The sequence below is a fragment of the Pistacia vera genome, unplaced genomic scaffold (genome assembly GCF_008641045.1).
Source record: "Pistacia vera cultivar Batoury unplaced genomic scaffold, PisVer_v2 Contig66, whole genome shotgun sequence".
In the NCBI taxonomy this organism is placed as follows: Eukaryota; Viridiplantae; Streptophyta; class Magnoliopsida; order Sapindales; family Anacardiaceae; genus Pistacia; species Pistacia vera.
Window position 1 is genome coordinate 99,100 of NW_022196512.1, and position 15,931 is coordinate 115,030.

Consider the following 15,931-nt stretch of genomic DNA (forward strand, 5'->3'; position numbering starts at 1 on the left):
AATTAAAATTTTCAATGTCTTATAACATATAGGCATATACTATTAAATTAGATAATGTCTTACCATAACATAACTCTGCAAAAATTAGTATAAATTCTCTACTTACAAAGAAATTGGGTTTCAAGTTGCAAATTTTTTTTGTGTAATGTTTCCAATATAAGAAGGTTCACTTGTTAGACACGTTTCTAGTAAAATAAAAGGAATATTATCATGCCGATAATGTATTATGAAACTATAAGAAAGAGACAAAAGTTCGGATGGTTTTAAAAGAGATAAAATGTTATTAGAGACAATTAGATTTAACATTTTGTAAGGGTAAAAATGGTATTCATTATTTTATAATTTTATATCCTTTAAAGTATTTTTAGTTGATAAGTAATTGACATTTAAATATATAAATCAATAGTCAAATTTTTTTCATAAAACACTACTACCCTATGAAAACTAAACATATGGCAAGACTTGCATTTAATATGACTTTAAAATAAACTCAAGTTTGATATTAGGCTTAAAATAAACTTAAGCTCGGTGCTATGGTAAATTTGTCGTTTGGTTGTTTAGCTTGAATGAACTAGAACTGAGATGTTTGTAAATTAGTTCACAAGGACGAAGATAACCTGAAAAGGAAACGATTTTTACGCCTATGGGATCATCAAAGGCCTTCTTTTTATTGGCATTTCTCGAGACAGTTTGATATTCCATTTGTACATTAAAGGCATTAAATAGTCTTTTATCTTTAAAATGTTTTCTGGATCAATTCTCTTAAAATAAACATATTTTTGACATTTTGTATCGCCAACTTTTTTTAATTAATTTAAACGTATTTGGGCAGTTAAGTTTCTTCTTTTTGTTTTAAAAACTTGTGTCTTCTTTTCCGCATGTTCAAGAAAAAAAGTGTCAATTTTTGTCATTGTCCCTATTATATAGGGTATTATGTCTTATAATTTTTTCTCTTAGATTTAATGGTAACTACTAACGAAGTTTGTCTTTCTTTTTTTGGCTATTAAAAACTTGTGTCTTTTTCCTTATAGTTTCACAAAAGGTTGTCCTCCAATTAATGACAACCTATAGAAAATTATATATTGATGATTTCTATAGCATTTGATGATTCCTATAATTACTTTTCTAATTTTTTGTTGAAAAAAAAGAAAAAAGAAAAAAAAAAGAAACAGATGATAAAATCCCATTATTAAGTTTCAATTTATGTAATTATAAAGATTTTTTTTTTCTTTTCATAAAAAAGTAAACAAGAGATTCGTACCTTATTTTCCAACCAGAGGATTTTGGCTCTGAAATATGAAGTGATTTTCATGGAAGCTTAGGTATTTTGAAGTGAATTGTGTCACATCCCCACACCACCAACCTTTTTAACATTGGCAATTCCCAAGTGTCAATCCCATGATAGAAAGCTGTAGTTTTGGTAAATCTTGAAGCATCAAAGGTTACTTGCGGAAGACAATTAACAACAGCTTTTGCTCCTTCTTCTTCTGCAAATATCTCTTCTAAAATCGTACAATCGCTTATGAAGGTCTTGGAGAGTGGAGAGACTTTTGGCTACAGAAATGGAAATGCATACTTTTGTTTCCACATCCATGCAAGTTCAAATGTATCAGAAGAACATGATGTTGGAGGTTGGCTGTCCCAAATCTTTCTAGAACTAGTAACTTTCAGTTGCAAGCCATCAATTGGAGAAAATAACCTGAAGTCAAAGATAATTGATGTTTCAATATTTACTCATATGAAAAAAAAAAAAAAAAAAAAAAAAAAGAAGTAATAATTGATCATATTTGAATGTTGGATTTGTAGTTGACATGCCATTAGTATTAACAATGTTTCTTTGTCTCTCTAAAAAGTTTCGTCATGAAATCAAGCATGAATTAATTAAATCATTTGATAGAAATTACAAAGTATAAATATTAAAAGAATCTTAAAATTTAACTGAAATTTAAATCACAGGAAAAACAAAAAAACAAAAAAGAGAAGAACAATAATTCATACCACAGTTATGTGTTAACAAACGAAATAAGCATAAAGAAAAACAAGAATCTAATAAAGAAGTACAAGAGGGTTAACATCAATCAAACCTTTTCATTAAAAAGTGTGTGTGATTTCATTGGATTGCAAATTAAATTTGAACCCGCAAGATCTTCCTCATCATCTGAAGATTCAGCTAAGTTTAAGAGTTCAACATCCTTGATCCAAGAATTTCTTCTAGGGAGATGGGAGATTAAATTTAAATTCCAACTCCTCAAAATCTCATTTCCATAAATTTTTGATATGATGAACATCTCCTATTGATATTTTATACTTTTAAGCTCTTTGGAAAGAAGTCTTTAGGCAACATTTTTTTATCTTTAATATCTATTTCTAAATTGGTCAGTTGAGACAAGTACTTGAACTCCTTGAGTACTTCAACCTTCCACCAAATCCGCGTCCCTTTATATACATTCTTCTAGTTGTGATAATTTTGATATCACTCTGGCGCAATAACTTCTATTGCCTACAATAGCTTAAATCTAGAAACTTTAACCCAATCAATTGACCCATTTCTATAGCAACTCTTCAATATCATTATCTCGCAAGCTAAGATTTTTAGCTTCTTAAGCTTTCCGATAATAGTAACATCTTTAATTCTGCCATAGTCTAACCACATGTTTGAAGGTTTGTCAAAAGATCAATTAACAACGGCAACATGATTGATGTAGTTGAATAAATTCAATACCCTAGCTTTGGCATCAACTTGAAAAAGCCCTCTTGGATTTTGAAAGAAGAACCCCTTTTACTCGTGTCAAAAAATTCAAGTTCTGGACAATCTAATCCTTCATGTGAAAGTTGAGTAATAATGTTATTACCAACTAAAGAGATAATTGTGCATGTTCTAAGTTTATCTTTATTCTCCATTCGCTTTCAATGTCATTTCTCTGTGTAAACACAGGTGATCTAAATATCCACATGTTATAGCACAATGCGAACACCATCATGCATAGAAAATCGATCTTTGGTATAGCCATCAAGTAACAAGCAAGAGTCTTTGAGTTCATTGCCCACTAAATCTAGTCTGTTTCGTGCTTGCTCTATTGTAAGGTTAGCTCCTTCAAGTATCCCCAAACTAACGATATTCTTGAACAAGTCTGAAATGGAAGTTATTATTTTCCATTAGACTAGAAATTATGAAAGTTTTCGTAGCTCATCATGATCTAAATAATCACCTCAACTTAATCTTATAATATTCTTTTCCAAAGTCGGGAACTTTGCTGGAGAAGGCATTCTTAGTACTCGCAAGGCTCTTTCCATTGAGATTCTTGTCTCTTGTTCCTTAATGCTTTGCTATTGTACAAATGACAATGGGCAAACCTCCACATTCTTTACATACATCATTGGTAAAGAATGCAGTTCACGTCTTTGAATAACATTACCTACACAAGAAGCTACATTTTGCATTTTCTATTCACATGCTTTTGATTTAAAAACAAGAAAATTCCAAGTGTTGTTATTTTCTCTCTAGCTATCATATTAGATTCTTTTCTAAAGAAAGCCACAAAAATTTTGAAAATCTAAAAAACTACACTTAACTCCAAAATTATTCCTTGTTCTTTTTTTTTTTTCTTTCCAAACACATTTGTCTTATCAAGAGCTCTAGACTTTAAGACAGTTTTATAGAAAAGAAAAATAAGCTGATAAGAATGAGGAATGAAAATGAGCTGCCAATTCAGTTCTCATTATTGTGAATTAGGCTAAAATAATGGAATTACACTAGCACTTTAATTAACTAATTTTAAATAGAAATTGAAGATGTAGAAATAGAAATTAGAGGATTTAAGATGTCCCAATTTTGCTAAAGGATCGATAAAATTGTATTTATGTAAAAATTTATAATTGGAGGCTAGCAAGATAAATATAAGTGGTCAACTAGTATCACTCAAAGTAGCAAATAGTGCAATTTATTAGTACGCCAAATTTGTATATTCAATTTTAAAAATTTACACTACTAAATTTGTTGATTAGTAGAAAAAATTATATTATGTTATATATATACGGTTGGAGTTTATAAGAGAGAGTAATCCTCCCATTCAATAATACCTCATTGGGTGAAGAGTCAAACTCACCTCAAATTCTATCATGTTCTGATACCATGATAGAATTTAAGGTGGGTCTGACTCCTTACCCGATAAGAGTTTGTTGAATGGGAGGATTATCCCCTCTTATAACCTAATAAGCTTGAGCGTGCTTAGTCGGTGTGAGACTCTAACACTCTCCCTCATGATCAAGCCCATTTGTTGGGTCATACTTGTTAATTGAGGTAGTTGTTGGCTCTAACTCCTCACCCACTGGTCAAACACTCAGCTCAATTGAACTTGAGCTCTGATACCATGATAGAATTTGAGGGGGAGTGTTAGATTCCCACACCGACAAGACATGCTCAAGTCTATTGATGAGAGAGTAATCCTCCAATTCAACAAGACCTTATTGGGTAAATAGTCGAACTCACCTCAAATTCTATCATATACTTACACAATTTATCAGATTTTTAAATTACTATTTTTTATTTTTTATTTGAATAATCCTATATATGGCAATGAGATGAATAAAATAATGAAAAATAAAAAAAATAAAAAAGGGGAAAAAGGAGAGGTAACTACATTTTGGTCTTAGTGAGTTGGGTCCAGTAAAGTAGGAAAGCAAAGTTTGGGTCCATAACTATTAACTTTCGTTTAATGAATTTTTGTTTGGCCAAGAATCATGAAATTTCTGTTAAACTAGAGGAGTGAAGCCGCCCCACCTTCAATTCAAACCCTAATAGCGACGCCTTGGGTGGTTTTTTTATAATCAATTTGTGCTAGGGAGCTTGTTTTAAACCTGGATGGTGGTGTTGTAGATCTTGTGAAGTTGATTTGATTGGTAAGCTGGTTTCGTTGTGGCTGATGTGGTGGTGGTGGTTGTTTAAAAGGTAATGGGTTGTGGTGTGGCTGCAATGGGGATGTGTTGTGGTGTAGGTGCAAGGGAGATGTGTTGCACTTTGCATGTTGTGGTGGTGCGCTGGAGGCCAATGGGTATGGCAATGGTTGTCATCTGGTTTGCTGTGGTTATTGTGGTGTTGGTTTGTGTGATGGATGCAATGGCAATGGTTTTGGTGTGTATGCAATGGAGGACATGGCAACGATTTGGGTGCAGTGGTGGTGCACTGGAGGCTAATGGGAGAGACGATAGTTGTTAATGGCTGCCGATTGGGCCTTGAGGTGGGGCACGGTGTGGCTGAGGTTTGTAACTGCTGGGGTTTTAACAGGAAGTGAAGTTACGAAATTAAAAATGAGAAAGAAAAAAGGGTTATTTGGGTTATTTTTCAAAAGAATCAGATTTATAAAAATGAATAAAAAGAGAGAGAAAACAAAAAAAGTTACGAATTCAAAAGAAAAAATTACAGTATTTAAATTACTTTTTAAAAAATCGGATTAAAAATACGAATAAAACAGATTAAAATGTAAATGAGTTACACAAAAAGACAAAATAAGATTTAATATTTGGAATTACCTTTCTAACCCTAAGTCTGTCCCTTTTAATGTCACATTTACAAGGGCAAATGTGGGATTTCATTGCTGTTCATTGCTAGGTGTCAAAAGTTTCAATGGCTAACTAATGTTGGGTTTTTTTTTTTGTTATTTATAATATTACAGGGGATTTCGGAATTAGCTTTAATCTTAGGGGATGACAAAAAACCAAAAATAAAAGTAAAAATATTACAAAATTAAATACTAGAAAAAATTAAAAAAGATCACACACCCCACTTCCCAGCCAAACCCCATCGAGCAGCCCCAACCCCTTGGCAAGCCGCAACCAAATCCCCACCCCAAAGAAATTTGATTTTCATAATCTTTAATTAGATTATTAATTAAACTTATGTCAAAGGATTTTTCAAAAAAAACAATTAAATTAGATTTCTTATTTTTAATGTGATGTTATAGGATGCCCCTAAGCCAACTCTATTATTCTATCAATCCACTAATTATACAGATTTTGAAACTATTTCATGTTATTATTGCTTTTAACTTTTTATTTATTCATGTCAAACCATAATGCCAAATTTTATGAGCTATAACAATTACCTGCCATTATCTTGAATAGCCTCCAAGCTTCCACTTCATTTAAAATGTTCATCCTAAAATTATATGTGGAACCCATCTTCTCCAACACATCTTCTTTTCTTGTTGTCATCAACATTTTGCTTCTTCCACGATCAGCTCCAGAAGGAATTCCAACCGTCTTCAAATCTAGCTCTTCCCAAATATTATCTATAATTAAAAGGATATTCTTGTCTTTCATTCTAGAATATAACTTATTTGCTCTTTCACTCTCATCTTCCTTCTCATCTTCGAATTTAAGACCTAACTTTTTTGTAATTATTGTTTGAATTTTTTTGATATCAGGAGTTTCTGTTACCTGCAAGAGAAAAAAAAAATATATGGCTAACCAGGAACCACAAAATAAAGAAAATACAAAAACAAAAGAAAGTTAAACTATTAACTGTGCTTTTTATTAAAAACGAAAATAAAGAAAATAAGGATGTCTTTATTAAAAGTGAAGAAACAATATTTTATTAAAAGCTTTCTTCTCATTATAAACGCAAACATACATCCTTGTATAGAAGCCAAAAGTCTAAATAAGTGCAATCAAATATATAAATATTATAAATAAATAAACTTTGAATAAGATAATAATAAAAACAAAGTGGTCGAATAGCTTATCCTCAACAAATGAAACCTGGGTCCGTTTGTTTTCATATTTCACATCATATTCCCCCTCCTATCTACAAAATAACTATTAGTTTCATTATCTTCAAAATACTGTTATATTTTCTTTAACTATTTTAAGTTTCTTAAATTTATTAATTTAATTAAATACCCTAAAAAAAGTTTAAAAATTAACAAAATACCCTCATCCATCCATATTTGTCAGATTCTGACCATCATCGTCATAAGGTGACTAAAATCTAATATAATGATATTCTACCGACTGGATGTGGTCAGTAGTATACTGATCTATCATTTTTCGGTCAGATCTTTGGCCTTCAGCTATCCATTGACAACCAGAAATGATCGTAGATCTAACCTTTTTCGATCAGATCCACAATCATAACGACACACGAACAACCAAATCTAATCGATCATGTGCCATAACATCAGATTCCGACGGTGGTAACCGGAATCTGACAACTATAGATAGGAGTATTTTTATCACTTTATAAATTTTTTATATATTGGAGTGTTTAATAAATTAGTAAACGGAGAGATGTATTTTTGTTAATTTTTAAATTTTATCTTATTATTCTCACCGACTCTAAAAATATAAAAAATCGTACCCAAAATAACGAAAAACGGACCTAAATGTTTACGTCAACAAAAACAAAGTCGTCGAATAGCTCATCCTTCTCCGCTTTCTTACCAACTTCCTGCACAAGTGTGGTCTTCCCAAGACCACCCATCCCATATACACCGATCATGTAGATATTCTCATCTTTTAATGCATCCCATACATCTTTCACAGTGGAGTTTCTTGATTCGAAAGCCAAATAATCTTCATTAGATCTAAGCCATATCTCCTTGTGAATAGTAGGATGGGCAACTTTATCTTCTTGCGGCAGGAATGGAAGAATATTCTTATCTAGGAGTTGATTGATATCTTCTTCCTTTAATTTGAATGCTTTCTTGCTATGCTTGTAGCGGGTGATCCAGTTGGGGCACAATCCCTTGAAACATCAAGGATTGTTTTCTTTCTCTTCAATCAACTTCTCTGCGTCAGTAATGGTCTTCTCAACATCCTTCTGCCAGTCTTTAACACTCTGGTTGATCTCTTCCACGTTTCTTTCAGCAGCAGTAACCTTAACCTGCACTTCATCTCTTGTGTTCTTCAGCTTCCTAACTTCACCTTGAAGGCTGTCAATGTTCTTCTTGTAATTGTACAAGTACTTAAATGGACGCCCAATCGGAGCAACCAAGCACTGGCCAAGTTGGAGAACAAAACTCCCGATACCCTCGATAGATGCAGCAAGTTGGGCCATTTTAAAAAAAAAAATTCTCCTTCACTTCTTGCTCAAGTTTGAAAAATATAAAAAATAAGTAAAAATTAAAACAGAGATAAAAACAGGTGCAAAATCAAATAACAGAACAAGAGTCAGGGAAAATGCTGAAATTTTTTTTTGTTTTTTTTAAACAAGAAATAAGGAAAAGGGAAAAATAGAAAGAAAATAAAACAGAGAAAGTAATAGGGCAACTGCAAACTGAACTAAAGTTAGGTGAAAATGGCTGAAATAAAGAAGATTTTTTTGTTCCTTTTTCAAAAGGAAAAATAAGAAAATGGGAAAGGAATTTTTTTGGTAAACAAGAAGTAAGGAAAATGGATTTTTTTTTTTTTTTTGGGGTATATAAACAAGAAATAACGGAACAGGAAAGGAGTGAAAAATCAAGCGATCTGGTTTTAGAGTAAAAGTATTTTTATTGGTATCTGAAGGGGTGAGAGAGGTTTCTGAGTGAAAGGGATTTTGAGTGATTTCTGAAAGATTGAGCGATAGAAGAAAACTGAAAACTGAAGAAGAAGAAGAAGAGAGATTACAATGAACATCAATCATTTGGTTTTAACTTTAATGTGAATGATTGATTACAGTGGAGACCCACCACGTGAACATGAATAAAAGTCTAAAAGATGGAAGGGAGGAAGAAAAGAAAAGACGAAGAAAGCAGTTGAGTACTGCTAATTCCAGGTGGACCCAAAGGCGTTTCATATAAAGTTTCCGAGTAAATATTTTTATAATTGACCAAAACGTGTTTGTGAAAGCATTTTCTGCTATTCCCAATTTTATTTTCCATAACAGTGGAACCCCACCGCTTGGGCATCAATAATTGATCTGCATATGATATGATACATAAAAGTAATTTCATCTTTGAACTTTTTACTTATTCTAATATAAAATAAAATTTAAATTAAAGTTTAAACTAAAGACGAGGTGTCTAAAAAGAAAATAATTACAGAAAAGAATCAATCCATTGATTTTAACTTTACTGTGAATGAATTGATTATGGTGGAGACCCGCCACTTGAACCATCAACAAAAGTACAAATATTAAGGGGGCAAGAAAAACAAAAGATGGAGAAATCGAGACTATGATAAGATGCTATTCAGACAGGAACCTATTTTTGCTTTACAGATGTGCCAATAGTTGTAAAAATTATGCCATGAATAAATTTAGAGGTGGGCAGGGACCGGTCCCTTGCAGGCCCAGGCCTGGGCCCATTTGGGACTGGTCCCTTCGGACTGGTCCCCAATGGGACCTGTCACTCATGGGCTTGGGATCGGTCCCAGACCCATGAGAAAAATCAGGACCAGACCAAGCCCTAGGCCTAGTCGAGACTGGTCCTATGGGCCTAGGACCGGTCCCATGGGGCTTGGATAATTTTATTTTCTTCCCTCAAATTTTTTTATATTTTGGGGGTACAATGAAATTTTATAGGGGGTTTTTAGTATTTTTTAGGAGTAAAATTTATAAATTTTTTAGATCTGGAAGATTTTTTTTTATAAATTTTATAAAATTTCATTTTAGCCCTAGTAATTTATATTTATTTTAAAATTAACAGGGGTTTTTATGTAATTTAGTAGGGGACTATATTGAAAAAATACAAAAAAATTTGGGCCCAGGCCTAAGACCGGAGGAGGGCCTGGGCCTTCCTCCTTAGGCTTGGTCCCGTTTTGGGACCAGGCCTTCTAGGTCCGATCCTCTCAAGGAAAATGGGACCAGGCCTCCTAGGTCTGATCCTCTTAAGGACCAGTCCTAGGACCAAGTTTTGGAGCTAGGCTTTCGGACCCGGTCCCAAATGCCCAGCTCTAGCCATGATTATTAAAGAGAAAGGTACATGAAAAGAGGGTATTCAAAATTGGATGCATGTGAAAAGAATTTTCTCCAAATTAATTATTTTCTACCAACCACAATTGAGGTTGGCCCAAGATTATTATCCATCAATTTTGTTTATGATTTTTTTTTTTTTTTTTTGTGATCCAGGGTGTTTGGACTAGTTTATGTGTATTTTAATTAATCCTTTAGAATCTTGAAGTTAATGGTTAGGTAAATCCTCTCAATTATCACTCTTATTAACAACCTAAGTGGATTGAATTTAAGAGCTCTTTAATAATACATTAAAGTCTTAGTTGACCGCTAAACCATCAACAGTGATTATTATCATAGAATTTTGTGGTGGAAATTAATGAGGTTGGAAAAAAAAAGTTGAGAGATAATCCAAAATAATAGACGTTTGACAATAATCAATTGAATTTATGATATTCTCTTTTGGTTAATATATATTTATGAAATAATTATTAATAGCAATTGGATACCCGAATTTGTTGCTTTTTCTACCAACAAATTTAATTAAGTTTTGTATAATTCACAGTTTTATGATCACAGTGGATTTTATCTATTCAAACAATTTTACTCAAAATTGATTTGGTCAATTAAAACAAATTTGCTCCTGTTGGAAATTATCCCTTTAAAATCAACTGCATAGACTCTTTTACGCAAGCTTTGGGAGTTGGAAACACAAATATTTATTAAAGTAAGAAAGAGAAGTTTGATATAGTAGAATATTTGACCATTCATCTGATTACTGAAACCCTTTCATTTCCTTCTTGTACATAAACAAATTAATATTTTTTATTTTTTATCCTACTGTTTTTATGTTTGTAGATTAACAATCTTTTATTTTGGTTTGGTTTGGTATATATTCAATATTATTTGAAATTTCATAGCTTTGAGGAGGAAGTTAATTCATTGAGAATAATTTTAAAATATTAGAAGAAGATAAGATTAATTCTTGAAGATGATGTGCATACTACTTTATTAAATGAATTTTATTTAATATGGGGTTTTTTTTTTTTTTTTTTATCAGTTCAAAAAACAAGCGCTCGCAATGAAAACCAATTATTTGAAGTGAGGCCCATTAGGTGGATAAGTGAGTATGGTTGTCAAATCGCGTATCGTATCGTATATCGAAAACCTAATTTTTCGAATCGTGTATCGCGAATTGTATCGTATCGTAAGATACACATTTTTTTTAAATAATAAAATAATAAATTTTTTCTAAAAATTAATATAATCCCTAAGATTAATTAACAAATTTTGTGATACTATTGGCTTTAAATTATGGTATTACATAATCGAAATTAATCATAAACTTAAGAATCTATATCATTTCTTTTTAACCATTTATATCATTTCCAAGATCAATGTCAATATCTATATCTCCACTAGTGTTATTATTATTATGCAAAATAGGCAATATATCTTTCTCTTCACTTTCTCCATCTTCATCATATAAAATGGGCAGTACATCTTCTTCTTCAACAACTTTTTCTTTAGCTTTTTTGTTGCTAGCATTTAAGTTCCTTGGTCCTATAAAGAAATCATCAAACCATCAATATACATAGTAAATTCAATTTTTTATTAAAAGAATTGCTAGATTAATATCAAAGTAAGATATACCTCTGGCTCTTTTATTGCTAGGAGCACCTTCATCTATGTTGAAGCATTCTTGAACATCCATCCATGAATTATCATCCGACAAGAAAGGATCTTCTTTTTCCATAATCCAATCATCATCGGATTCTATGTCCAATAAACATATTGGATCATATGCCTCTCCTTTCTCCTCCCCAAGCTTTTGCCTCATTTCTAATTGAAGATTATATTTAACAAAGACAAGAGCATTCAATCTTTGTTGCTCCAAATGATTCCTTCTTTAGAATGCACATGTTCAAAGGTGCTCCAATTTCTTTCACAACCCGTGGCACTACATGTAAAGCTTAAGACTTTTATGGCAAGTGTTTGCAACTCTTTGCACTCTTCTCCATAGCTGTCCCACCATAAAGTTATTTTAAAAAATAATAATAATAATAATAAACACATTAGTAAGTTATAACCAAAATAAATAAATAAATAAATAACAAACATATAAGCAAACATACCCGGTTGTTTTTTGTCTCTTGTTATTATGGCCATATCCATTCTAAATAATCCTACTCCTCTTTTAAACTTGTCAAGTTGAGCATCAACTTCAACTCTTGTTTCCACATCCGGATACATCTTCTCAGTTACCTTGTATAATCCAATTTTAACTTTTTTGTCCGGATTGAAGTTTGGATCATAATGGTACCGAATATATAAAATCAACATAAATTAGATTTCTAAATTCAAATTTTCAAGCAATTTTTATATGGATTAAAAAAAATGATCAACACTTACTTAGGATTAAGGTAGTATGCCGCTGCATGAAGTGGCCTATGAAGTTGAAAATCCCAACGAGTGTCAATTATCTTCCATATTTCTCTATATCGATGCTCCACTTGTTGAAATTCTTTGCAATTTGATTCTTTGCTCTTCTCATGGCTTCATAGATGTATCATATTGCTGGTTTCGCATCACCATCTACAAGCCTCAAAACCTCCACTAGTGGATCCACACATTTCAAGGCAAATTGGATGGATTTCCAAAATCTTGTATCACTCAAGATAATATCCACCACTTTTTTCCCCTTAACTGTAGTAGCATGTATACTATTTGCCTATTCTTCTGATGCAAACATGGACTAAGAGCTAGTTTACTATCCATAATGCAACTCAATGTGAGAAAAGATGTTGCAAATCTTGTTACTGCCGGTCTTGCTAGCTCTTTATCCATTGAAAATTTTCTATATAAATTAAGCACCCATGTATGCCTATAAATGAAACTTGTGACTTGCTTGGCTTTTGCAATGGTGTCATAGAATACCGTAATCTTTCCAATATCCTCAAGAATCAAGTCAAGACAATGAGCCACACAAGGAGACCAAAATAGCTTTCTCCTTTTCTTTTCTAACATTCTACCGGCAGCTACATAATTGGATGCTCCGTCAATTACCACTTGTACAACATGCTCTTCTCCTATCTCCTCCACAACACTATCAAGTAACTCAAACATTTTTTGAGCATTTTTTATAAATTCGGAGGTATCAATAGATTTCAAAAAAACTGTCCCACTTGGACTATTGACAAGAAAGTTAGTCAATGATCTACCCTTTCCATCTATCCACCCATCTGACATTAATGTGCAACCATTCTTTTTCCACTCATTTTTATACTTTCCAAGTTTTTCTTCCACAAGATCAACCTCTCTCTTCAAATAAGAAACTCTTGCTTCATGATAAGTAGGAGGTTTCAATCCCCTTCCATAATCTCCCACTAACTTTAACATGTCAACAAAAAGAGGACTTTTAACTAAATTAAATGGTAATGCATTGCCATAAAGACACCTACATATACCTTGAATTACCTTTTCCCTATCCTTCACAACTTCATTTAAAGTTCTTTGCTTAGAGTTAGAACCACTTCCTTTTTTTCCCTTACTAAGAAAACTATCAATTTTACCTGTATTAGGATTAACATCTTGCTGTTTAAAAATGTCAACCATATCATCATCATCATCATCCTTATTAACTTTCTTTGCTACCAACAACTCTTGAAATTTCATTTTAACATCTTCGGGAACTTCACCACATGGCTTAACTTGGATATGGGTTCTAGCAAGATGATTTTTCATTCATATTACACCACCCCAATATGGTATACCACAATAGTTACATGTAAGATGCAATCTATTTTCCTCATTCACTTTTTTACAATGCTCCCATGTAATATCATCTAATTTTCCCTTCTTATTTCTCATGATTCAAATCTTAGTCTTAATCTAATGGACCAAAAGAGGCTGCAAAATACCAAATGAAGAAGCATAACATAAGGAAAACAAATCAAAACTCATATATAAGAGGTTTGTAAAATTGTTATCCATAAAACAATGCAACTAGGAATTTCTTAGTATTCTAATATTATATTATTTAATTGTCTTCAGTTTTATTCAACAATCAACAAAGATGAATCATTTTTTTATATTCTTAATGAGCAAATAAACAAATCAAGGTTTTTGTAATATTATATTACAAATCAAATATGAAATGAAAAGAGAAAAAAAGTAGTACACCTGAACAAATCGTGTAGAACTTGGGTGACTTTTAGCTTAATTTGTTTAATAAATTACTGACTACTGAGAGTGGGGACCGACAGGCTATGGTGCATGCAATTGCTCTATATTATTTAATTGTCTCCACTTTTATTCAAGAATCAACAAAGATGAATCAACTTTTTATATTCTTAATGAGCAAACAAACAAATCAAGGGTTTTATAATACTATATTACAATTCAAATATGAAATGAAAAGAGAAAAAGAGTAGTATACCTGAACAAATCGTGTTGAACTTGTTGACTTTTAGCTTAATTGCTGACTGCTAAGGAGTGGGGACCGAAAGGCTAAGGTGTGTGCAACTGCTCTCTTCACCATGAGTGAATCTTAGCTAGGGTAAAATTGGGGATGGGGTAATTTTAGGTGGGTTTTAGTGAACCGGGTCGGGTGACTTGCATCCGACCCGATCTATTTCAACCCGACCTCCAAATTTTTTTGGGCCTTCAGCCTAAATTAAAAAAGCCGTATCAATATTTTTAAGGATACGGACCGATTGGTATCGTATCGTAGGATACATATCAACGTATCGAAAGGTTTGCGATACACCCTTTGATACGTATCGTTAGTGACCCGTATCGAATCATATCTAGGATTCGTATCGCGTATCGTACGATACTAACAACCATTAAGTCATACTCACCTGTTTGGATGGAGCCAGAGTCGAAGTACAACCAATAATACAGGGCCTCATGAGGCTTGGTCCTTGATTACAGTCTTGTTTTAGGAAATCAGAAAACCGGCATCGACATTCCCACCAGCTATGAAGCTGTGTTTAATTCAACAAATTTCTACTACAACACACCATAATACCAACCACATGGCATTCCATAATACTAATTCAATTATTCAGAGGTTAAATTATGAGAATTATGTGTTTTTTGCCCGAGAGAATCTAAGGTCAAATCCAACAAAATTATGCTACTTCTAATCATAAGTTGCCTGCCTGTACTTAGGAGTGGAAAAAAAAAAAAAACCGAAAACTGAATCGAATCGAAAAATCGGACTGGAAATTAGGTTTTTTTTAGGATTCAGTTTGGTTTTTAGAAAAAAATAATCCGGTTAACCGGAATCGGATTGCTAAACCGGTTTTTTTTTTAAAATAATTTTTTTCTTTCATTAAATACTCTCTCTCTTGCTCGGTTTCTCCATGTTTTATTTTATTAAATACCACTCTCTCTTTCTCGGTTTCTCCACCTTTTTCTTTTATTAAATACCTCTCTCTCTTTCTCAATTTCTTCATCTTCTCTTTTATTAGATGCCTCTCTCTCTCTCTTTCTCGATTTCTTCATCTTTCACTTTTATTAAATACCTCTCTCTCTCTCTCTCTCTCTCTCTCTCTGCAAATACGCATCCATTCCTCCATCTTTTCTTTCTCTGCAACTTCAGTTTCATACTCCACATAAAACTTCATCATCAAAACCATAAGTTATCTGTACAAGCACCATCAGCCACGGTTTCACCATCTCAACCTGCCACTCAACCTCCAATCTGAAAAAATCCTAGGAAACTATGGTCTCCCTTTTATTGGTCTTTGGTTTCACCATCTCAACCTACCACTCAACCTCCAATCCGAAAAATCCTAGGAAACTATGGTCTCCTTTTTATTGGTCTGATCAAAGACCGTCTTGAGTGGGTGAGTGACATTCTGAACTATAGTAAATTGGGCCAAATTGGAAGGTTTTATTGAATTGGGCCGACTGGTCAAAACTATTTTAAAAAACCAGTTTAAAACTGGTTAACTGAACTGAATTTTCAGTTCGGTTACAAACTGGTTTAAGTGAAAAACCGGTTCGATTTTGGTTCAGTTTTTCACCTAAATCAGAATCCGGTTCGGTTCAAAT

At 32.6% G+C, this 15,931-nt stretch overlaps 2 protein-coding genes across 2 annotated transcripts; both read right to left on the reverse strand.

The window, feature by feature from the left end:
• Positions 1–1,628: 1,628 nt before the first annotated feature.
• Positions 1,629–7,529, reverse strand: LOC116112297 (probable disease resistance protein At4g14610). The gene is made up of 3 exons (XM_031398454.1): positions 7,388–7,529; positions 6,102–6,435; positions 1,629–1,699 (listed from the first exon to the last, which is right to left on the reverse strand). The coding sequence occupies exons 1-3, from the start codon at positions 7,493–7,495 to the stop codon at positions 1,668–1,670; spliced, it is 474 nt and encodes a 157-aa protein (XP_031254314.1). The 5' UTR covers positions 7,496–7,529; the 3' UTR covers positions 1,629–1,667.
• A 5,012-nt stretch (positions 7,530–12,541) lies between these two features.
• Positions 12,542–13,612, reverse strand: LOC116112286. The gene has a single exon (XM_031398441.1). It carries the CDS (start codon positions 13,610–13,612, stop codon positions 12,542–12,544), a length of 1,071 nt encoding a protein of 356 aa, XP_031254301.1.
• Positions 13,613–15,931: the final 2,319 nt, after the last annotated feature.

Excerpts from the sequence above, each read along its gene's own strand:
- LOC116112297 (XM_031398454.1), bottom strand. The coding sequence starts at position 7,495 with ATGATCGGTGTATATGGGATGGGTGGTCTTGGGAAGACCACACTTGTG. Across the intron at positions 6,436-7,387 it reads ACGACTTTGTTTTTGTTGAC|GTAACAGAAACTCCTGATAT; the intron begins GTAAACATTTAG and ends TTTCTCTTGCAG. Across the intron at positions 1,700-6,101 it reads GCTATTCAAGATAATGGCAG|GTTATTTTCTCCAATTGATG; the intron begins GTAATTGTTATA and ends CTTTGACTTCAG.
- LOC116112286 (XM_031398441.1), bottom strand. The coding sequence starts at position 13,612 with ATGAAAAATCATCTTGCTAGAACCCATATCCAAGTTAAGCCATGTGGT.